The sequence below is a fragment of the Schistocerca nitens genome, chromosome 2, assembly GCF_023898315.1.
Source record: "Schistocerca nitens isolate TAMUIC-IGC-003100 chromosome 2, iqSchNite1.1, whole genome shotgun sequence".
Taxonomy (NCBI): Eukaryota; Metazoa; Arthropoda; class Insecta; order Orthoptera; family Acrididae; genus Schistocerca; species Schistocerca nitens.
In genome coordinates, this window is record NC_064615.1 from 149,961,565 (window position 1) to 149,987,575 (window position 26,011).

General features: G+C 42.9%; 1 protein-coding gene across 2 annotated transcripts in view; it reads right to left on the reverse strand.

Annotated features, from left to right (window-relative positions):
- Positions 1–26,011, reverse strand: part of LOC126235846 (2-hydroxyacyl-CoA lyase 1) — a 134,858-nt gene that overhangs the window by 80,510 nt on the left and 28,337 nt on the right. For both annotated transcript variants that reach the window (XM_049944709.1, XM_049944710.1), the window contains exons 2-3: positions 14,063–14,289; positions 9,806–9,987 (exon numbers count right to left, since the gene is read on the reverse strand). In XM_049944709.1, the coding sequence (XP_049800666.1) occupies positions 9,806–9,987; positions 14,063–14,289 (409 nt within the window). The remainder of the gene's footprint in view (positions 1–9,805; positions 9,988–14,062; positions 14,290–26,011) is intronic.

A 26,011-nucleotide genomic window follows, 5' to 3' on the forward strand; every position in this document is an offset into this window, starting at 1 on the left:
TGTATGCGGCTGCTCTGCCTCCCAGCAACGTCAATTCTGTCACCGCAAGATGTCAATATGATTTCATAGTTTGTACAATTGTTGAGTAACATCTGTTTGTTGGTGTTGTTGTACCGCTGCAGCTTCCTTAACGTCTCTACTGCTGTGTTTGAATGTCATAGACGATGTATGCCCTGCATCTAACGAGGCGTAGACCTTGTTGGCTAGTGAGAGCAAAGATGAAATATCGTGTGCGTCAGAAAGCACTACAGCTATTCTAGCTGCCTTTGGCAACTGTACACACCATACATGTTGCAGTGTCGTATCTGGCAACTCGGTGTCATCGACTAAGCTTCGCAGGTGGCGCCAAAATTCCGAAGGCAACATGTCTCTTCTCTTTTCACCATGTAGTGCTTGTTGGATATGTTGTTCCACTGACCGACGTAGTCGCTCAAGGAGCAGCTGTTCAAAATGTGTATACTTCTGTGTGGCAGACGGACGGAGTATTATATCTGCGCTGACAGTTGGTGTTTTACTGTCAATCTCAATAACAGTGATCATAAATTTGAGATCTTTGATTACACTCCCGTGGTGCTTGGTGCTGGAAAGTCAGATCAGGCATTGCAAGCCATAAATTTCGATGTGTTTCAACAAAGCATCACGCCGATTCGTAGTACTCTGTGTGTCAGGCGGACAGGCTGACTCTGCGGTAGATGATACCGAACAGTGTTGCATTTGCTCTTCTAAATCAGAATTCAGTATACGGGATCACCACTTTGGTCAACTACAGCTTAGCTCCATCTGCTGAAGAGATACAACATAGTAGTCAAGCAATAACTTTTTATTTACTAAAACTCGAACACCAATAAGCCGAAAAACATAAGTCTATACAAAGACTACTTATAAAAATCAAAGAGTAAAGCCGATTGTCTGTGCACTCGTCGCCACAGAATAATGCTGTGTTTCATTGTGCATTCAAGATGTTCTTCTGGAGACTCCCACAGTGGGAATCCCAATCCATCCAGTCCTCCAACTTAATTTTCTGTTTGCCTGCTGGAGGCTTGAGTAGGATGTTGCAAAAGGTAACAAAACTTGCAGGCTCTTGTTACCTATTTGTGGATATTCCTACATCACTAAGTTACAAAATGCATCAGTGGTGACGAATAAAATTTTGCATTCACTTTAGAATCCGAAGAAATATCTATAAATTATGGTTGTTCTTCAATGGTAAATGTTGATGGAAGGTCCATATTGAAGGGATCTTTAATTCAGTTGTGTTGATGAATTTCTTCTTGAAAGTCCTTCAGACAGTAATCGCTGTGTCAAATGATTCACAAACACAAACTTCAATTGTTCAGCCATCTAAAAGTCATTGTCTTCCACAACTGTCCAAAGAGCAGCAAAAATGTAATGCACATCATCCAATTTTCCCTTCTACATGAGTAGTTTGTTTCTGAAGGCTGATATTTTGTCTGACTGTAGCAGAATGTTGGTCTTGTCGGGTTCAGCTAAACTGGTGGCTCTCCGACCTTTGCTTAACGTGATTCGGAAGAATGAAGACCTTCAGTTGAGCAACAGTAACTTTATTGCGAGCGCGTATCTGACGACGCCCGGCATGCATGGACAGATCGGAGCTATAAAATTTGCTTCCGGCCTATACAGAGGATCCTTAATCCTCGGAAACTTCCGTAGCTAGGAGAGAAAACAGTACTCGTCCACACAAGTCAGGAGGCACGGAACTACTAACTAACTCAAAAAACAAGGAATAATAATAATAATAATAAACAGAACGTATATAAAAGCTAGAAAACACAGCGCCTCTAGAGGCTGGGCGCGGAACTACACTGACGTCGTGTACAGTAATTACGACCGCACAGCACTGCACTGACACACGCGCACAGCACACACACAAACACACACACACACACACACACACACACACCGGCGAGCTTGAATTAGCGCGCGGCAGCGTCGCTACATCAGCCCCCCGGGCGGAAGCAGAGCGTCGGCGTCGAGATACCGCGTCGGAAAGTGCACCCGACGTCCAGAACGGGTCGTCCTCGTCGGAGGAGGAGGAACAACGTCAGGAGGCGGATGTTGTGCTGCATTGGGCGGCGGATGTTGAAGAGATGTGGCATCAGTGTCTGGAACAGCGGTAGGTGGACGCCTACGACGAGGTGCCGCTAGTGGGGTGTCAGGAAAAACATACGCAGGTTTAACCCGATTCAACGCGACAGTCGTGGTTTTGCTGTTCACTAGGATATCCGTGGTGTGGGCACTGCGCCGTAGCACTTCATATGGACCAGAATAAGGAGCTTGTAGAGGCGGTTTAACGCCCTCAGTGCGGAGCATGACGTGACGACATTGTTCCAGGTCCTGGTGCACGAAAGTGGGCGGCTTGCCATGACGTGTGGCTTTCGGAGGGCGAATCTTTGATACATGGTCCCTCAATCGTCGCAAGAAATCCGGCTGGCCAGTAGCAACTGTCTCTGTGGCATCGGCGTCTACAAAGTTACCAGGAAGGCGCAGTGTTTCTCCATAAACCAGTTCTGCCGCTGACGACCCCAGGTCTGGTTTGAAAGTAGTCCGTAAGCCTTACAAGACCATTGGTAGTGCGGTTGTCCAGGTTTCTTCGTGGCACATCAGAGCGGCCTTCAAACAACGGTGCCAGGGTTCGATCATTCCGTTGCTTGCTGGGTGATAACTTGTGGTCTTATGGTGGGTGTAACCACAAAACTTGGCCAGCTGTGAGAACAGGTCTGATTCAAATTGCCGTCCGCGGTCAGTGGTAATATGTAGTGGGCATCCAAATCTTGCCAACCAAGTCATTGCAAAAGCGGAAGCTAATGTGTCTGCTGTGATATTATCCACCGGCACTGCCTCTGGCCAACGCGTAAAACGGTCGATCATTGTAAACAGATATCTTTGCCTGTTCGAAGGTGGAAGTGGTCCGACTGCATCTAAATGAACGTAGGCAAAGCGGGCGGTGGTATCCGGAAAATCGCCGATCGGTGCATGTACATGGCGGTTAATCTTGCAGCGTTGGCACTGAAGACAAGATTGGACCCACTCGCGGCAGTCTTTTTACATGCCCGGCCACACGAAACGTTGCGATACTAGGCGGAATGTCGGGCGTACCCCTGGATGGGACAATCCATGTACTGTATCAAAGGCTTGTCTTCTAAAAGCCGGCGTCAGAAAGGGACGAGGTCGGCCGCGAGAAACGTCGCAGTATAGCTGTGTATCTTGCCCCGGAACATCAACGAGTTTCAGTTGCAATGCGGAAGCCGTGTCTTTAACATAGGCTAGGAGTTCTTCGTCGTCTCTCTGTGCCTGTGCCAGTGCAGGAAAGTCTATGGTACTGGAAACACTGCTGATCCGTGAAAGGCAATCCGCAGCAATGTTGTCGATTCCAGAAATATGTCTAATGTCGGTAGTAAACTGGGCCACGAACTCAAGGTGATGAAATTAACGGGGAGAGCAGTTTGACACTATTCCGACGGAAGGCGAACATGAGTGGCTTGTGGTATATCGTGAAAGTTCGCGCTTCCACTTGGGGGCGAAAATATTTCACTGCCTGGTATACTGCCAGGAGCTCACGGTCATATGTGCTCCATTTTCTCTGTGCAGGCGAAAGCTTGTGGGAATAATACGCCAGTGGCTGCCATGCGTTGTCGGACCATTGTTGTAACGCGGCTCCGATCGCCGTCTGGCTCGGGTCTACGACAATTGCTAATGGCGCGTCGAGCCGTGGGTGTGCAAGAAGCACCGCGTCGGCCATGTTCTTCTTTGTTGCCTCAAACGCAGAACACATGTCCTCTGTCCACTGTATCAGAGACTTGCTATTTACTTTGGGGCCTGATAATGCCGCCGTCAAAGGTTCCTGCAGCTCCGCAGCGTGAGGAAGATGTCGTCGATAAAAACTGAGCATCCCCAAAAAACGACGTAATACTTTTATCGAAGTTGGTCGGGGTAGCTGCAAGATAGCGTCCACCTTCTCGGACAGAGGAAGAGAGCCTTCAGCAGAAATCTTATGGCCAAGAAATGTTACCTCTGACTGCCCAAAAACACACTTGTCCATGTTCAAGACGACACCGTAACGCTCCAATCGCTCGAAAATCTCTCGCAGATGTCGGTGTTGATCGTGGTCAGCAGAGAACACTAACACATCGTCCAGGTAGGCGAAACAGAACGGCAGCCCCTGGAGAACCGAGTCTATAAACCTTTGCCAGGTCTGAGCGGCATTGCGTAAACCGAAAGTAATAAATTTGCTTTCAAATAAACCGAAAGGCACTATTATTGCAGTCTTTGGAATGTCGTCATTGGCCACCGGAATCTGTGTATACGCTTTAGCGCAGTCCAGAACTGTGAACACCGTGGCACCATGTAAAGCGTGATTATAATCCCTCAATAACGGAACAGGATATCTGTCTGGCACTGTTCGCGCGTTAAGCGCACGGTAGTCACCGCATGGCGCCAAGCTCCACCCTTCTTCGGAACAAGATGTAATGTGGAGGACCACGGGCTCTTAGATGGCCGCATTATGCCCTCGCGAATCATGGCGTCAAATTCTGCCTTCGCTATCTTCAATCTGTCTGGAGCGAGACGCCTAGGTCGGCATGCTACTGGGGGACCATCAGTCGTTTGAATGTGATGCACCGTGTCATGTGGTATGAACCTGGGAGCGCCGTAGCATGGACCAACTTGGCACTGTGCGTTGCGGTGTTGCGACGGAAACCCGTGACTGCTAAGCCAGTGACGCTGTCTACCAAGCGTGCGTTCGCGACGTCCGGCAGCAGGTGGTAGTGCGCGAGGAGATCAGCCCCGATGATCGCCTCCGTGACGTCAGCCACTGTAAAATTCCACTCGTACGCGCGATGTAGGCCGTCGTAGGATACTCAGGTCCGACCCAGTGTCAATTAAAAACTTAACGCCGGAACTCCTATCGGTAACGAACAGGCGCTTGGAGGATAACTGGCAGTCGGTTGCGCCTATTGTCGACCGCCGGTGGCGTTTGGGTGCGAGCATGGCGATGTGCACTTCCTTGCCTGATCGCCGAATCGTCGGTGGTACCAGCACAACGGTACCTCGCCTTGCGGAGTGGTAGTACCGCCGGAAGATCTGCTCCTCGAACACCGCCGTCTGTATCGGCTTCTTCTATTATTGTCGTCGTCACGTGCCAACAGCGCACTGACCTGGGCGCACAAAAGCTCAACCTTGGCAGCGAGAGAATCATGGTCGGCTCGTGCTACAGATGCGGTACTGTTTGCACTGTTGTCCAACGCCGCGACTGCGCTGACCGGAGCCGGTGTGATCGCGTCCTGAATCCGGTCTGCTAGCTGCGCCACGTCATCCAGCAGCATGTCCGTTTGTGAGGAGATTATGGCTTTTATTTGCGGCGGCAACCTACTGCTCCACAGCGTTCTGAGCAGACTGTCTGGCACAGTAACGGTGTCAACTTTGCTGCGTAGATGTCGCAGGTATTGAGAAGGCTTCCTGTCGCCAATTTCTTCCTGTGTCAGAACCTGACGTATCCGGTCCTCTTGTGACGCGGCCACCCGTCGAATCAACTCTGATTTTAGCCTGGCATAAGCTCCAGCCTCGGGCGGTGCTGTTATTATGTCCTGCACCTCGGCTGCATAACGTTGGTCGAGTTGGCTCACAATCAGCGCAAATTTAGTTGCTTCGACCGTTATTCCAGCGCAGCTAAAACTTGCCTCTGCCTGCACGAACCAGAGTACCGGGTTGTCGGGCCAGAACGGCGGCAAACGGACTGCAATCCTGGAGACGGCCTGCTGTTCGGTCATTATGTGCTCGTTACTTGCGTAGCTCACGGCTGCTTCTTCTTAATCACGTCGGTCTCTGCTTGAATCACGTCGGGGTCACCACTTGTCGGGTTCAGCTAAACTGGTGGCTGTCCGACCTTTGCTTAACGTGATTCGGAAGAATGAAGACCTTCAGTTGAGCAACAATAACTTTATTGCGAGCGTGTATCTGACGACGCCCGGCATGCATGGACAGATCGGAGCTATAAAATTTGCTTCCGGCCTATACAGAGGATCCTTAATCCTCGGAAACTTCCGTAGCTAGGAGAGAAAACAGTACTCGTCCACACAAGTCAGGAGGCACGGAACTACTAACTAACTCAAAAAACAAGGAATAATAATAATAATAATAATAATAATAATAATAATAATAAACAGAACGTATATAAAAGCTAGAAAACACAGCTCCTCTAGAGGCTGGGCGCGGAACTACACTGACGTCGTGTACAGTAATTACGACCGCACAGCACTGCACTGACACACACGCACAGCACACAAACACACACACACCGGCGAGCTTGAATTAGCGCGCGGCAGTGTCGCTACAGTCTCATTACCTTGAAGGGATATAGATTCAATGAAATGAGTTTTTCAAAGAAGTCACAAAAATATGCCAGCCTTACTGTTTGCAAACTTATCAGAACTGGAATGTCTCTTTTGGACGAGGTAACACAAAGCTCATGCCAGAGTTCACACAACCTTTTAAAGGCATTTCCTTGTGACAGCCAGTGAGAGTTACTGCAATAAATCAGGGAAATGTGCTCTCCTTCCCTATCAACACATATTTGTTGAAAACATCTTGATTTAAGGGGTCAACTTATAATGAAGTTTACCACTTTGATCACTGATTGAAGGACCACATAAAGGACAGGACTCATTCTCTTATGCCAGTGCACCTCAGTGAATAAAACAGTATGTCCAAATAGCATTAGGAGCCTCTTTACGGATCAGAGCTTGCAATCTTGCATAACAGCCAGCCATACTACAAATTTCATCTCTATACATGCCTACACAATTTTCCCAATTAATGTTTTTTTTCCACAGAAGAATATATCCCGAAGAGCCAAAGAAACTGGTACACCTGTCCCGCGAGCATGCAAAAGCATCACAACATGACATGGAATGGATTTGACTAATGTCTGTAGCAGATACATTGACGCCATGATGTGCAGGGCTGTCCATAAAGCCATTAAGAGTACGAGGGGGTGCAGATCTCTTCTGAACAGCACACTGCAAGACATCCCAGATATGCTCAATAATGTTCATGTCTGGGGAGTTTGGTGGCAAGCGGAAGTGTTTAAACTCAGAAGTAAGTTCCTGGAGCCACTCTGTAGCAATTCTGGACATGTGGAGTGTTGCATTGTTCTACTGGAATTTCCCCAAGTCTGTCAGAATGCACACACAATGGATATGAATGGGTGCAGGTGATTAAACAGGATGCTTCAATATGGGTCACTTGTCACAGTTGTATCTAGACATATAAGGCATCCCATATCACTCCAACTGCACATGCCCCACACCATTATAGAACCTCCAACAGCTTGAACAGTCCCCTGCTGGCATGTAGCATCCATGGATTCATGAGGTTGTCTCCATACTGGTACACTTCCCTCCACTTGATAAAATTTGAAATGAGACTCATCTGACCAAGCAACATGTTTCTATTCACCGACAGTCCAATGTTGGTGTTGATGGGCCCGGGCAAGATGTAAAGCTTTGTGTTGTGCAGTCATTGAGGGAATGTGAGTGGTCTTCGGCTCCAAAAGCCCATATTGATGATGTTTTGTTGAATGTTTTGCATGCTGACACTTGTTGATGGCCCTGCACTGAAATCTGCAGCAATTTGTTACACTTCTGTAATGTTGAACAATTCTCTTCAGTCACAATCGGTCCCAGTCTTACAGGAGCTTTTTCCGACCGCAGCGATGTTGGAGATTTGATGTTTTACTGGATTCCTGATATTCACAGTACACTTGGGAAATGGTTGTATGGGAAAATCCCCTCTTCAGAGCTACCTCGGAGATGCTGTGTCCCATAGCTCAAGCGCCAACTAGACCACCACATTCATACTCACTTAAATCTTGATAAACTGCCGTCGTAGCAGCAGTAACAAATCTAACAACTGTGTCAGACACTTGTCATCTTATGTAGGCATTGCCAACCACAGTGCCGTATTCTGCCTGTTTACGTATCTCTGTATTTGAATATGCATGCCTATACCAATTTCTTTGGCACTTCAGTATTGTATTTCAAAGAGGTCTGCTGTTTTTGTTCCAAGAGCTATTTTCCCGCAGAAAAGAAGATTTTCATGAAATTTGTTGGCATGCATAAATGGAACATAATAAATTATATGTGCATCATTGCTGTTGTCTGTTCCTTCATACAACTGTATATGAAATCAGCATTACCATTGATTTTTAACCAACTTATCATTAACATCATCAGCCATAGTGAGTATTTGCTGAATAATAGTGTTGTATGACAAAGGCACACTTTCCATTGTTTGGCAGCTGACTCACCTATCATAATAGATACCATGTCCAGAGCAGCTGGTAAAATAACGTCTTTCACTATGGTTTGTGGTTTCTTGCTCTTTGCTACATGGAAGGCAATTTTGAAAGATGAAAGAAGAGGTTTGTTGGAATCGTAGCTTGTTTAGTGAAAGTTTTTTTTCTGTCCATTTCTTTTAGCTAGTGGGAAAAGTATCCTCTTGGTTTATTAATCAAATTATCATGATTTAATTATAAATGTTACTCCATTCTATTGTAAGCATGCTTTCAGTAGCCAGAATTTTGAAACGGATGACACACTGTGTTTCTCCTTCATTCTTTAAGTACACATAAAACCAAAATTGAAATAACTGTCATTATATTTCCTGCATGTCCATCTATTCATGTCTTTAGAACTGTGTGATACATTTCAAATACCACATTTTCTTCTTACTTAGAAAATTGTCCTTGCTGTCAGAGAAACATAAATCACAGATGACAGACAACTATTGAAAATGACCTGCATTTACAGAGCTAACTTTCAATCTGATTATTGCTAGGGAGAGAGGAAATAAAGTGAATCATGTCGTACAATTCATGAGTATCTGTATCTGCAATACTTGCAATACTTACATGCTGGCCCACTAGATATCACTACTAGTGCATGACAATCTTTTTGTTGTGCCTATCTGTGACTCAGCATCTCCACTATATGGTGAGTAGCAACTACCCTTTTCATAATATTGTTACATTCCATCCTGGATTTTCCATTGTTCGATAGTGCATATAAACCAGAATGACTGGATGGAGGTTTAACACCTTTCCTTCCGAGTATACGTAAATCAACATGACTGGAGTCATGGCTTCTGAGTACAAGACCAGCATCTTAACCACTGCAGCAAATCCCAAGTCAGCAGAAAGACGTAAACAAAGCGGAAAGAGGTAATATTGAACACATAATTGTTAAAGATGTAAGCACAATATGCTGGTACTAAGAAAAAATAAAACAAATATTTTTAATATTTCACAAATATGACAGGAACAAGGACTACAATGCAATTCATTCTGAAAAATAAATCCAGCACATGTGCTTTCAGATGAGTATCTTGATCATAAATGAAATCATTCATTAATTGACAAAGACATAAGAAAGTTGTTAACTATTTTGAAGTTATTGGACTTCTTTTCTAAGTTCCCAATCACAATACTGTTAGTTTTATTACACAAACATTTTCCTTTCAACACTATAATTTGCAGTAAAATCTAGCTTTGAGAGTAAGTTAAAAACATATGATGGCCTACAAGCATAATACAGCTACATTTCCTGAGCAAACAACACATATTACTGTAAAAAGAGTACGTTACAAAAAAGTTCTGTTGTCTGTTCAGTACTGAATCACCACATTTGTGACTTTCTGTGGCTACCTGTAGCATTTAGCCAGCCATTCACGCAACCATATTTCCAAAAATACAAAAACAAACAGTTTGTCACACTTTTTTCTGTTTTATTACCTGGCCTTCCATAAACAGAGAGACGAACTGCTTTCTCAACATGTAGTGGAATGAGTGAAGGACTTGGTGGGCGAGCAGCATATTTGCAATATGGGCGGCTCAGTTCTACCTGTGGACATTCTTGAAATCCACCAATCCCTTCATGATCTTGAGGAGCTGAACCACCAATCACTATCAATGGCCTGTTAAAAGTTGTTTTCACACAAGATCCATCAGTGTTTTTCATAATACAAACTGAGTGCAAGTACAGTGTTTATTCTGCCAACAAATTAAGGGTAGTAGATATCAGATATAAAAATTTGGTGTCATACTAGAAAACGTAGAAAAACTTGTAACCTATGCTGCTGGACTTCACTCTACTAGTTTCCTATTCTCATACAGATAGAATATTTATGATTCAAATCATATTGCTCTGACAAATTTTTCATTTTCAACCAACTGGTCAGAGTGTCTTTCATTTTTCAGCCCAGTTGCTTTTATTGACAAATTTGACTCATACTAAAAACTTTTGGTAGAGTTTGATATCCCCTTGACAGTGAGGTGATTGAAAATGTTATCGCATAAACAACTCCTTTGTCACAGATACCTATTCTGTCAGAGATTGACTTGGTCGGTTATAGAGCATGGAATATAAAAAAAATGTTCAATATAAATTTTGTTTCTCTGCTTCATAAGATATGATTTCAGTAATCAGTTTCAACTGGCAGCCACCCATCTACAGCTGCAGATACCAGTATGTAGCATGTACACACACTGCTTGGGAGGCTCAACTGCTGTAACTACACATTAATTACTTGAAGATTATTGTTTAACAGTCAAAACCTGTCATCAGAATTGCATCTTACAAACAACACAAAATTTATATTTAACTCATTTTATTTTAGTAAACTCTATGCAATAAGAAAAGTATGGTTTTTAAGAAAAAGGTGAACTTATCTGATGGAAATTTATGACAGAAATTCTATATGGACTGCCAACAATGTACTGATCTTACGAATTGATGACAGATGGTTGCAAAAACATTTGTGATGTGAGGAAATTCATGCTATTCACTTTTATTTGTTCAATATAAATGTTTAATTGATACAGACACTAAAATATGGATTATAGGATGAGAAGAATATACCATTAACCAATACACAATAATTATCACAGGACCTTATTTAACCTTATGCATGGATGCATCTTATTTGATCCAAGAAACACACACTGAAAAATGGCACTGACAGCAGTTCAAGTGATGGAAGCATTCTAAAATCACTAAGTGTTGTGTGAAAGACACAGATGACTAATATAAACACTGAGAAAAGTTATGAATTGCTGAAAGAACACACAGAATTGTAAACAGATGCAATGAAAAGACTGATACACATTATAGCTTTCAGCCAAAGTCTTCTTCAGCAAAGAAAACACACACGCAAGCACACCTCATTCAGACATGACCGCAACCACCAGCACCTCGGATCAAAATGTGACTGTTATGTGAATAATTATCTGGAGTGGAGCAGGGGAGGGGTAGTGTTAGCTGGATAGGGGTGAGGGTGGGGGTGAGGAGAAGAGCACTGTCTGGCGGGGCATGCAGGGACTATATGGTGGCCTGCGAGACTGCCAGGTGCAGTGTCAGACAGTGGGGTCTGATAGAAAAAAACGGAGAGCAGAAATGGAGAAGAGCAGTGATGGGGAAAGGATGGGCAGTTACATTGGCACAGGGTGGCACACAACAAGGGTAAGGGACCATGAAAAGGGAGGAGGTTCTAGGGCAGAGGGGGCAGAAATTGTTGAGTGATGGTTTACCTTAGGTTGAAACTGGGAGAATTTCGGGAGTGTGAAGAATGTGTTGCAAGAATAACACCCAAATATGAAATTCAGAAAAGCTTATGGTGGAGAGGAGTATCCAAATGTTCCACATTGTGAAGCAGCTGTTGAAATCAAGTACATTATGTTCACCAGCATGTTGTGCCATAGGGCACCTGACTCTGTTCTTGGCCAGAGTTTGGCAGTGGCCGTTCATCTTGGTGGACAGCTGGTTGGTAATCATACAGATATAAAAAGCTTTGCAACAGTTCAGGCAGAGTTCATATATGATATGGCTGCTCTTGCAAGTGACCCAGCCTTTGATGGGTAGACCGCCATATGGTATAACATGCAGCTGAATGTAACATGCTCAATTTGAACGACTGCTTCACAACTTGGGCCATCTGGATACTCCCCTCCACCACCAGCTTTTCTGAATTGCACAGATGGATGTTATTCTCGCAATACATACTGCACCTAGTGTTCCCACATCCACCACTCAACAATTTCTGTCCCGCTCTGCCATATCACCATCTCTCTTTTCTTGGCGCCTCGCCCCCATTGTGCACCACCCTCTGCCAATGCACCCACCCAGCCTTTCCCCTTCCATGTTCCTCCCCATTTCAGCTCCCTGTCTCCCCCCCCCCCCCTGCACCTCCTCCATGCTGCACCTGCACCTGGCAGTCTCCTTAGGCCGCCATCTAGACCCCGCACATCCCACCGGACAACACACTGCTCTCTCGCCATCTGTACTCTGCTATCCTTCCCCCTTCCCTGGCCCACTTCAGATGACTATTCACTTAAGAGTCACATTCCGGTCGGAGTTGACGGTAGTAGCAATCATATGTGAGTGAGTGTGTGCTCGCGCGCGCGTGCTTGTGCTTGTTTGCAACTCAATGGGTCAACTTTGTGGTGAGTAGCAATCTATCCCTTTCCTAATATCTGTATTGTTGATACTCCAATACGGAGAGTTTCCATCATTTGAAAGAACAGATACATTTACTGGGGTGCTTCACATCTAAGACAAGAAGGGAGCTTCATTTACAAGCAAAACTCATAACTGGAGGACTTTTCTGTAAGTTATTATAACGCCTAATCATGCCAAAAGCTAGATGCAGTTATACACACCCTTCAACTTTCACAAGAAAAATTAAAAAAAATAAATTATGAACTTCTTGCAATCCTGCATGACATATTGATGTATCAATTGATATAGTTATTAATACATCAGGTGAGTTCACTCAGTGTGATGTGAAGTGGTACATCTGCTGGTGTCAAATCACATGAGTAAGCAACAGTGACAGATTTAAGCACTGCTGTAGACCATTCAGCCCCAATTGTCTCAGCTCATTGACGCGTGATACTACATGCACTAGGACTTATTTATGATGACTTTGAGATGCTTTACAGCTGGACAATTGATCTGTATTCTGTTGTTCCCAGCCATCAACATTTGGCTTGTACACGGACATGTCTATTTTCCTAAGTGGTAGGGTCTCCATTCTCCACTCAACTGCATGTTGTTTCTACCGTGGTTGCGCCAATGGCATGTGCGTGCACTGAGACAGTGATTTGCATTAGAGAGCTTCTCAGCCTAACAAAGTTATAGTGTTCTCCTACACTGAAATTTAACTTATTCAGTAAATCTCCAGAATAGTTTAATTGTCAAGACGTGTCCATCTGCAGAAGTCTTTGTTTCTGTTTGCTTCAAGAACAGTCAGGATCTATTTCCTGCAGTGATTTATTGGTACCTACCTGGTGCTCAATAAAACATGTAGACCTATGTTGAAGAAGCACACACCTAACAAAACTTAACAAGGTCTTTGTTGTTTTCATTAGAATATGAGAGCTATCTCTGATCCATTTCAAGGGTTTCAAATGGAACAAAGACAACTCTCATATGAGTCTCTTGATCAGAAATGAAATCATTCATTAACTGCAAAGACATAAGAAGGTGGTTAATTCAATGAAATCTTCTATCATCATCTCCTCCTTCACTCTCCCTCTACCTTCCCACCTGCCTCAGATTAGATTTTAGTAGACAGTCTGCCCCTTCTCACATTGTCTTCAATTTGAAAGGTGATCCTTTCTGCTGTTGTTATTGTCATGCCATCCCATGATACCATTATTAAAAACCCACAAGCACACAGACCCTGATGTCAGTTTAAATATCTGTGCTATTATTCATAAATAAATCTTTCAGAACAAAAATAGCAGTAACAACCTAAAGAATAGTAACAGTAATAGTGAAAAAAAGTGCCAAAAGCCATAACAACTGTCCTTATGTTATCAATTTGTCATACATCCTTGTCAACAGATAAATTATCTAACTAGTAATGAACCATTTACTGATGTATTTATTTTTTCACTTTCTAAATAAACAACACATGATAATAATTATTACCATGATAACCATTATATCATTTCTTTGCCAAGTGTTCTGTACATGCATTAACAACATACCAGCAGTTAATCTGTGCATTTGCCATACCACCAGCACAGTGAAGCAAGCCAGGCCCTGAGACCACAAGGCAAACACCTGGTCGACCAGTGAGGAAGCCAACAGCTTGAGCTGCATAGCAAGCTGCTTGTTCATTTCTCATGCCAACATAGTGCAATCCTGCCTGCTGTAGGCTCATGCTCAGCTCCACAACAGGGATGCCAACAATTCCAAAAACATATTGCACTCCCTGCAACAAAGTTATGTCCTCTGGTGACCCACAGTTATAAAGACAACATTGAGGTCACATTAAGAAAACTGTTGAAACTTTCTACTGTCAAAATAAATATACAAATTTTCTTAGAGAATGGCAAATGAAAGTGCAGACTGAAATTTCTGGTATGAATAATATATTTAATTTTCATGGATGATGTGACAAAGTAAGAAACAGAAAATAATTATGACAGCTTATGTATAAAAGAAACAAAGCATTCAGAGATATGCATCCTTATTTTTCCCAGAATAATGAATGATCCATCACTCAGTTATTGGACAAGCAGCCACAACACCACCATCTCCTCGATTTATATTTCGTACATATGTTTTTTGGGTCCCCCCACCCCCTCCCTCTCTCTCGAATGGACAGTGTGTGTGTGTGTGTGTGTGTGTGTGTGTGTGTGTGTGTGTGTGTGTGTGTGTGTAGGATCCCTGCATCAATTTCAACCAAATTTGGTACAGAAACTGCGGATTTCATAAGTATGTGCACAGTGCGGTTTATTACGTTCTAGCTTCAGCAGGAGTGGAGGTACGGGCAGAAAACGAGATTTTTTCCAGCCTCTGGCATGTAAGCTGCACTGCATGACAGGCAGATTGTGTGGGAATAGTATCAGCCTGTCATAGAGCCCTGCTTTGCAATGCAGCCTACACATCAGGGGCAGAATACAGTTTTCCAGCTACAGCGTGTAGGCTGCCGTGTACAACACGCATGTTGTGTGGGAGTTGCATCAGACTACTGTATCGTTGTCCTTTACAAGGGATGCATTACATGACCTAGCACAAGGTTGGGGGGAGGAGATTGATAGTGAGAGGGGGGAGGTGATGGATAGAGAGAGGGGGTGGAGGATGAGGTGGACAGAGAAAAGGCGAAGGGGGATATGGATAGAGGGATGGCAGGAGTATATGGACAGAGGGCAGAGTTGACAGACCCAAAGAGAGAAAGACCGAGACGGAAAGACAGAGTGGGAAGGAGGAGACAAATATATAGAGAGTTGGGAAGATGAGGTGGGCAAATAGATGTGAGGGAGGAAAGGGTGAACACTGAGAGGGAGGAGGATAAAATGCCTGCAACATATGTGTTGAATGCATATGCGAGTTAAGCAGCACGAAAGAGGCTATTATAATTAATCTAGACATAACTACCCAATCAATCAGTCTGAGTAGCTTGTTGCTAGTCAGATTTTTTTTATTGATATAGTTGGCAGACACAGTCAACAGTGGTTGCTTCTGCCTCTTAATGCATAACTTCACTCATTCCGTATTCCTGAACAATTTCCTTTTTGATTGGATTAGTGGTGGTAGAACAAGATAACCGAATGAATGAATCTTCCCTTCTTTATCTGTCACAAAATTCATATTACAGCCACCGGCTAGTACACATTCCATTTCATTGAGTACTCATCTCTACAATTGTTCACTTTTGTCAACTACAGCTACATCAGCACCAAACCATTTCACATTAATACTTTCTATCCATGACAAATTATTTCCAAACTGACATAGTATTTATTTCCATCATTGCCACCCTCTACATTTCAGAGCAGCACTTACCTCAATTGTTTGTTGGGCATAATTCAATCTCTGTCTTCCCCCACAATTATTCCCCTCTACCACTCTCTCTAGTAACATGGAAGTTATTCCCCTGTATCTTAAGACATGTCCCTCCTTCTTGTCAAAGTTTTTGTCGGTGATTCTGTGCAGGGCCTCCTCGCTTCTTATCTTATCTGTCCACACCATTTTTAGCATCCTTCTGGATGTAATACCACTTCCCAAACACTTTGAACACATTCTTTCCTGGTTTTCCCGATGTCCATGAGAAGTATCATACATTGCTATGCTGTGCCTCAAATATATACAAATATTCTCAGAAATTCCTTGCTCAAATTAAGGCCTACGTTTAATACTAGTACATTTCTTTTAGTGGCGAATGGCTTCTTTGCCTGTGCTAGTCTGTTTCTTATATCCCCCTTGCTTCATCCGGCAAGCTTAATTTACTTCCATGGTAGCAGAATTCATTTACTTCATCACTACGTGGTCCACAATAGGGTATTTGACTGTTTTCTGAAAATTGTCTTAAATGATTAATTATGTCATTTAATGTTCCTAACATGCCTTTTTCGTCTTGAATTTCATTATTCTTTTATAAAAATGGCAATGAAAATCAAATAATTTGAAAGCCTGCTAAAGCTCTCCATTCCGCCTGTGATGTCACTGGCTAGCTCGCTGCTCCTACTATCATAATGCTAATTCACAGAGTGTCTTGTTTTGGATGTTACTTTTCAGAATATGGGTTACAAATGGTGTGTGGTAGTGTACTGTACAACTACATCTACAAAAACTTCAAAAAGTTGGTTTTGAGTTTCCAGACAATGAGGAGACACGCAAAATGTTTTTGCACTGTACCGGCATATGGCCATCACGGCAGAAAACAAGCTCACTAACTTAATTAAAAATGCGTTGCACTGTGAAGTTGACATTAACTTACCTCCAAGATATGCTCTCCCACTGTTGCAAAAAAAGGATAGCGTCATTCAAGAAAATTAAACTCCTAGTGAAAATTGTCATTTCACCCAAATACACCTCAATTATTCACTAGCTTAGTTGTTAAGGCGGTACACTGTTGAATTTTAAAGAAGATGTCCATTGACTGCCAGTTCAAATCTAACCCAAAAGAACATTTCAAATTATTTGTAAAATGACTCAACAGTCCTTTCATATGAAAACTAAATTACAGTTACAAAACTTCACCACACCAATCAGAAACTGAATATTATTGTGTTTTCCTTGCCGTTTACATGTGCTTACATTTGCAATCATTGGTAACACACACCACATTCAAAAAGATTTTGTCTAGTTAAGATGATCACACAACTTTTACTTTTTTAGAAAAATGTTTTTACCTTCGTACTGTCAAGCTATGATCCTTATTATTCAAACTTTTTCAGTTTTTTTTTTTTTTTTTTTTTTTTTTGGGTTTAAGGGCGCTCAACTACTGAGATCATTAGCGCCCAGTCACAGTTGTTAGAGCACATGGAATCTAGTAAAACTCAAGGGGAGTGGGGGACACCAGAAAGTCCTGACAAAGATGCAGATAAAATAAGTAAAAAAGTTAGATGTCTTTGGACAAGTCAGTCAAAGTTATAAAACGCAGAACACGAGCAGCTGCTTGAGCGTCATCAGCTAAAATATCCAGTAAAGTAGATGGCAGGGACAGGACAACACGAGATTGACTAAAGCGGGGACATGACAATAAAACATGGCGCACTGTTAATGCTTGACCACAAGGGCACTGCGGGGCTGGGTCACCGGAGAGCAGGTAGCGGTGGCTAAACCGGCAATGCCCAATCCGCAACCTGGTCAGAAGGACCTCTTCTCGCCGAGATGGTCGGGAGGAGGTTGTCCAAGCAGTTGGGAGTGGTTTTACTGCCCGGAGCTTGTTTCCTTGGAGGGATGACCAAGCATCCCACCACAATGACACAAGCCTCTTACAAACAACCCCACGAACGTCAGATGACGGGACACAATGGGAGGCTGGCCGAGGCAGGAGGACTGCAGCCTTGGCTGCAGCATCTGCAGCCTCATTCCCAGGCACTCCTACATGTCCGGGAACCCACAGAAAGCTGACAGGAGAACCATTATCAGCGAAAGAATGGAGGGACTGCTAGATCCGTTGCACCAAGGGATGGACCGGATAGGGAGCTCCAAGGCTCTGAAGAGCACTGAGGGAATCAGAGCAGAGTACATACGATGAATGGCGGTGGCGGCGGGCATACTGAACGGCCTGATGGAGAGCAAAAAGCTCGGCCGTAAAGCTGGAACATTGGTCGAGGAGCCGGTTTTTAAAGGTGGCGGCCCCGACGACAAAGGCACAGCCGACACCATCGTCAGTTTTGGAGCCATCGGTGTAAATAAAGGTGTGACCGGCAAGTCGAGCACGAAGTTCGACAAACCGTGAGCAATACACTGCAGCCGGAGTACCCTCCTTCGGGAGTGAGCTGAGGTCGAGATAAATACGAACCGGAGCCTGGAGCCAAGGTGGTGTCGGGCTCTCACCCTCTCTGCAGGTGGTAGGGAGGGCAAAATCCAATTGTCGAAGCAGGTGACAGAAGCGGACCCCGGGGGGCAGCAGAGCAGACACATACAACCCGTACTGACGGTCGAGAGAATCTGCGAAGAAGGACTGATAAGAGGGGTGGTCGGGCATTGACAACAGCCGGCAGGCATACCGACAAAGCAGTACGTCGTGCCGGTAGGTCAATGGTAATTCGGCAGCTTCAGCATAAAGACTCTCGACAGGACTAGTGTAGAAGGCTCCAGTTGCAAGACGTAAACCCCGATGGTGGATGGAGTTGAGACGGCGTAAGAGGGATGGCCGAGCAGACGAGTAGACGAAGCTCCCATAATCCAGCTTCGATCGGACTATGGACCAATACAAGCAAAGCAGGACAGTGCGATCCGCTCCCCAAGATGAACCACTAAGAACTCTGAGGACATTAAGGGAACGTGTACAACGGGCCACCAAATAAGAGACATGCAGAGACCAACAAAGTTTCCTGTCCAATGTATTTTTCAGTTTTATCATCTTACATCAAGATGATGTAAATCTGCTTCAAATGCTAACATTAGTTTATATTCACAAACATCAGAGCCCTTACGTTTGTGTCACTTGCATGTTGTACATACTTTATATATCTCTCCATATAGAACCTCATCACCCTACACCCCCTTATACTGTGAGTGTATGGCGATATCTTCATTACTAGAAATGCTTTTTAAAAAAATTGTTTGTTTGGAAAGTAAACACATTTATCCTTTGTTGTCCATCTCTCAGACAGACTAATGTGATATATATATATATATAAAAAGAAAGATGATGAGACTTACCAAACAAAAGCGCTGGCAGGTCGATAGACACACAAAAAAACACAAATATACACACAAAATTCTAGCTTTCGCAACCAACGGTTGCTTCGTCAGGAAAGAGGGAAGGAGAGGGAAAGATGAAAGGATGTGGGTTTTAAGGGAGAGGGTAAGGAGTCATTCCAATCCCGGGAGCGGAAAGACTTACCTTAGGGGGAAAAAAGGACAGGTATACACTCGCACACACACACATATCCATCCACACATGTATGTGTGGATGGATATGTGTGTGTGTGTGCGAGTGTATACCTGTCCTTTTTTCCCCCTAAGGTAAGTCTTTCCGCTCCCGGGATTGGAATGACTCCTTACCCTCTCCCTTAAAACCCACATCCTTTGATCTTTCCCTCTCCTTCCCTCTTTCCTGACGAAGCAACCGTTGGTTGCGAAAGCTAGAATTTTGTGTGTATATTTGTGTTTTTTTGTGTGTCTATCGACCTGCCAGCGCTTTTGTTTGGTAAGTCTCATCATCTTTCTTTTTAGATATATTTTTTCCACGTGGAATGTTTCCCTCTGTTATATATATATATCCCACAATCTAAACAACTGTAATAATCAGTTCTTGCTTACACTATTTTTGTATTTTGTGTAAAATTTTCAAAATATATAATTCTTCCAGGTTTTCAACAAGTGACTTTTTTACCTGTAGTCATATGTGCTAATCGTTCCACCACTGAATGCCTGCTCGATACAGTATCTCTGCTAAGTGTCTTCTACAGACAAAATCAGCACCAAGTTTTGCCAAGAATAATTTTATTGTGCTTTGAGTTGTAGCTCATGACTGATAACCGACAATCTAGTAATAATATACAGACTGATACCCAAAAGTTCGACAATTCCTTAGTTTTCAGAGAGTTTAACAATGTTGCACGGAGCAGGGGGAAGAATTTCCATCATTGCACATATTGCTGCTATAAATGCATGGAGCATAAACACATCAGCTTTCACAAGGTTTCCACTATCAGCATTCACAAAATTCCTTTCTATTATTACTTAAAAGTTGTACTGTAATTGCATTTTCTGCCACTAAATAGCTAAACTGTTTGCAGAAAAACTACCCCGTAACTTTGGCCAACATATAACTCCGTCTTATTCCTAGTCTGTGATGTCGCCAGAGCTTCATCCAATAACAGAGTGTTTTCAATCACATGACCAGATCTTGATATTTAATGATTTTTAAACTTTTAAAAATAACATAATTTGTGAGAATATTGACTGTAAATGCTATTTAAATGTTATAATCAATTAGAATAACAATTTGAATCATAGTTTTAGATAGGAAAATAGCCTATGGTAATGCTAAGTTTATTTCTCATCTCATTTCTGCCACTCCTCAGTTCTTACGTCTTTCTTTGGTTTACCCAAAGTCAATACTCTGTGCTCATTAGACTACATTCCATTCAACAGGTCCAGTAATTCTCCCTCACTTTCACTGAGAATATCAGTATCATCAGTGTTGTATTGCTGACCCGTCTATAGCTGTCTCTCTAGCAACTGCAGAGCACACGAGGAGTCGTAGCTTAGTTACCACAGCGCGTGCAACATGCAGCATTGGTCCCATGGTTGCAGGCCACACTTCTCAAGTTACAGTGATGGAATTACAAATGCTTGCCACACAAGTTGTACATTTCATATCAGTGTTCATGACTAATTATTAATGTTAGGTGACAATTTTCAAGCTCGTGTGTCATTTTGGGAAGTCTATAATCAACCGCATCAGGATGGCTACAGGACAATAATGTGGTCTGGATTGATTACAAGTTCCAAGTGAAAGAAACACATATGGTTTGATTATCTGATTGTCACAGGTGTTGGTACTTTCTTGTTTTGGATATCATACACTGGCTTTTATACACATCCAGCTCACAATTTGATCACGTGCACGCTCATGTAAGGCACAAAGCAATTATTTAGCGCTAACTGGAAGAACGGTGGTTTTCATCGATTTATAAAGCTCCTTTCAAACAGTGAGTTTCATGTGTGTTCTGTGTTGTGTATTCTTGAATTGGATGATATTGTTTCAACAATAACTTTAGTAAGTCATAACTTGGAACACAAATACTGATATGTCAATTGTGGAAAAATGTTAATTATGAACAGTACAGCTCAACACTGTGTGTGCGTTTAACAGAACATACTGAATTCTGCTAGATTAAGTTGGCATTGTTTGTGTGAGTGGCTCCACACACTGTTATATAATAATTATTGCAGGACTCATTGAAACAGGCAGTGCAAGAAGCAACTGCTACGGAAAACCAGGTAGGTTGGGTTTAGGCATGTGGTCATTGAATATCCAGCTCCTGTTCCTGTGTTTATGGAGTACTTGTGCAGAAAATATACACTACATTTTCCCGGGCGTGTTACATGGCGATGTGCATTCCAGGACTTGTGATCTTCGGTGATAAGGTGCGGATTATTTAAATTGAAACTGTGTGAAATTTTATATGAATATTGAATGTATTTCAGATTGTTGTATGATGTCAGACTGTGTGTGCACAGAGTGGATGATGAGTTTAAGTTACTGCAACCCCATTTAACTACTACAGAGTGCACTGCAGAGAACCTTTGTTGAAGAGTAAGTCTACTACTGTATTCTACGTCACCTATGAGAGTGGCATCTACGAGCAAAACAAACAACTACATTGCTGTGTTCTGCCAAATGGCCTGCAGGTAGTGACGCATGAAGCACCAAAGAAACTGGTATAGGCATGCATATTCAAGTACAGAGGTATGTAAACAGCCAGAATACAGCACCCAATTGGAAACGCCTATATAAGACAACAAGTGTCTGGCACAGTCGTTAGATCGGTTACTGAAAGTTATCAAGATGTAAGTTAGTTTGAATGTAGTGTTATAGTTGGTGCACAAGCAATGGGACACAGCGTCTCTGAGGTAGCAATGAATTGAGGATTTTCCCTTATGACCATTTCATGAGTATACCGTAAATATCAGGAATCTGGTAAAATATCAAATCTTCGACATAACTGTGGCCAGAAAAAGAGCCTGCAAGAACAGGACCAATGACGACTGAAGAGAATTGTTCAACACAACAGAAGTGCAACCCTTCCGCAAATTGTTGCAGATTTCAATGCTGGGCCATCAACAAATTTCAGCGTGCAAAACATTCAACGAAACATCATCAATATGGATTTTTGGAGCTGAAGGCCCTCAGGTGTAGCCTTTAGGACTGCACGACACAAAGTTTTACACCTCGCCTGGGCCCATCAACACCAACACTGGTCTGTTGGTGAATAGAAACATGTTGCCTGGCCGGACGAGTGTCATTTCAAATTTTATCGAGTGGATGGACATGCATGGGTATGGAGACCACCTCATGAATCAATGGACCCTGCATGTCAGCAGGGGACTGTTCAAGCTGATGGAGGTACTATTATGGTGTGGGGCCTGTGCAGTTGGAGTGACATGGGGCCCCCCGATATGTCTAGTTACGACTCTGAAGGTGACATGAATGTAAGCATCCTGTCTGATCACCTACATCCATTCATGTCCATTGTGCATTCCAATGGGCTTCGGCAATTCCAGCAGGACATCGTGACACACCACACATCCAGAATTACTACAGAATGGCTCCAGGAACACTCTTCTGAGTTTAAATGCTTCCGTTAGTCACCAAACTCCCCAGATAAGATCTGGACTGCCTTGCAACATGCTGTTCAGAAGAGACCTCCATCCCCTCATACTCTTACGCATTTATGGACAGCTCCGCAGGCTTCATGGTATGAATTTCCTCCAGTACTACTTCAGACATTAGTCAAGTCCATGCCACATCGTGTTTCAGCACTTCTGTGTGCTCGTGGGAGCGCTACACAATGTTAGGCAGGTGTGCCAGTTTCTTGGCTCTTCAGTGTATGTATGTCTGGCATGCTACTGAGCACAAAATTTGGCATTTAAGAGAAACGGCATTGCAAATTGACCTATTGCTCTGTTTTGTGCACTGTGTAATAGGATTACCATGGTTTGGTTTTCCAGTTGTATTTTATTTTCTTGCTTGTGTGACTTATTTTAGTCCAAAATGTCAGGCAATGAGATCAATGCACCCACAATGATCAGGGGCATAGATACAGATTTGTCAGGTGAAAATGATCAGATAGGGACAAAACATGAAGCAGACAGTAGTGAGATGTTGAAAGATTCTGGTGTAGGGAGCTGTAGTTTGTCAGTAGACATGGGAAGTCCAGATGCTGAATTATCACCTATCCTGGATACACCCAGATGAGAAGAAAGCAGGTCTGTGGCAGACATGTTCACAACATTGATTTAAATACTGAAGAAGGGATATGAGGAGAATGCTAAGAAAACAGAAGAGAGTATTAAGCAAACGACACAGAATCTTACAGCTTTAAAGAAGATGGGTGATGAGTGGAACCAAAAGATAGACACACTCATAGCTCATTAAATCAACAGGTCAAAGATTATTCAAAATGTTTTGACAAGGTTGAGTCTTAGGTCAGTGAACTAAAACAAAAGCTTAGAGAAAAGGTTGCAGCTTATGATGAACATTTTGCGAGACTGGATGTGAAAGTGCAGGATTGTAAACACAGAGAGCACGCTGTTGTACTGAACCAAGACATTTACGTACACCATGTAGAACAGATATCCAATGAGGTGACTATGTCACAATCATTGATTGGATGACAGATTAAAAATGAAGTGAAGTAGTTGTTACACCGTGGAGGCATAACAGGAAGAAAATGACAAGGTCTTCATCAGTATTGGAAATTTTGATTCAAATGGAAAATGACATCCGGGAGACTATTTACGCCATTTAAAAGTGTGCGACCCGAATTATGGAATCAACAGTGGAAGATATATGTCATTGCACTGAGAATGGAAGGTGAAGCTGGTACCTGGGGAATGAGGATTAGGCAGAAGTGCGAGATATGAGCTGACTTCGAAAGGGAGTTTTTGAAACAGTATTGGTCTCCATGAAAGACAAATTATGTTCAACACAGCTTATAACAACGTAGAAGGTTTGATAGAGGATGCAACCAGAACCTAGATAAGTTCTTCCAGGACTATTACAGAAGAAACCTGTACTTAGGGGAACTAATCAAGGCAGAGGTGATAGTTTCATAATCACATGTAAACTACCAGTAGCAGTTCAGAAAACATCACTGGCAATTCCCAAGGAAGATGCAGAAGCAATAACTTCAGCCTGGGGACAACTAGGAATGTTGTATGAACAACGAGGAACAGAAGAAGGCAAACATTTTAGAAGAGTACAAAAGGAAGGAAAGGACGCAGTTATCTACTTTAAAGGAAGAATCAACATTAGGAAAGAGGCAGGAATGACTGAGTTATGTTGTTTAAGTGCGCTATGTAAGAAGCAATGGAGATAGGAAGGCAACAGAAGATTTTGAACTTGTTGAGCAGAAACTCCAGTACCTAGAGCAACAGAACCAGGTGGAGACAAAGTTCAGTAGAGATCCTGAAAAGGCATAAGTGGGATTTCTTGAGTAATCCAGGGATGATAAAGACAGCAGAATGTAAACTGCAGGTGAGAGAACATGAACCATTTTTTGTACAGTTATATGCGATTCCACAGTAAAAACTTGCAGCAGTTGAGGAGGAAATCCAGAGGATGTTAAGGATGAAACTCATCGAACGGTCGACCGCATTATTTGCGATACAAAAATGAAATGGAGACATCAGAACCATATTGGATGTACTTTCGGGGTGCCACCAGATATTTAAGATGTTAATGTAAACAGTCTGCATGGATGGGAGCTGAGCATTAATCTGATAAGAGGTGTTCAGTGTGAATCATTTGTAATGAAGTTACTAAAGAATATTTGAAGAGAGCAAAATGAGGATCTGACTGTTGAAGAATGTTAAGGTGAAATATGGCTGTGCAGGGGAAGAGAAGTTGAGAAAATCTCTGTATCGGTGTGTGGATGTGTCATCACAAGATTGGAGGTTGTGTATTCCAGAACAAGCAACTAAAATGCTACTGCAGTACATACATTTCAGTAGCACTCATTTTGGTGCAGATAAATGCCTAGAGAAGCTCAGAAAAGAGTGTGTATTTTTCGGAATGATTAGAGGACTCACAGCATTCTACACAAGCATGATGTATTTCAGAGGGGGAAGATCACTACCGTTAAACATCAGGGACCCACACACCCTATAATTAAAGAAGACACCAAAAATATCAATTCTATTGATTTACTTGGTCCTCTGCCAAAATCCTGTGGTAATTTCACACAACTCATGGGGGTACTAGAAGTGTGTTCGAAGTATGTGAAATTCTAGCCACTGAAGACTGCAAATAGCAAGGTCATGTCAGTTAAACTGGAGAACCATTATTTCAAAATTGTGTGCAGGTCCAAAAAAATTCTGACAATGGTCCACAATTTATTTCCAGAGAGTGGAAGGAGATGATACAGAAGAACAACACAGAACAAATCTTAATAGCATAATATAGACCAGCGTCCAATCCAGCGGAGAGGGCTATGAAGGAAGTGAACTGCAGGTGTGATATTCATTGCCACCGCAAGCACTGTAAGTGGAAGGAATATGAAGAGGATTTTGAGGGAGTGTTTAACACATGCTCATTCCATGACAGGACTCGCACAGTGCAAAATTCTACTCAACCACTTGCCTGAAAGTATATTTTTGGAAATTTTGAATACGTCTTCAGTCACAGATCGAATGTGGGATGAAAATATAGAGTCATCCACATAATAGCTGTGAGAGAATGCTCAGCAGAGAAAGAAGCACCATGGTAAGATGGTGCAGCCCATCAAATATGAGATAGG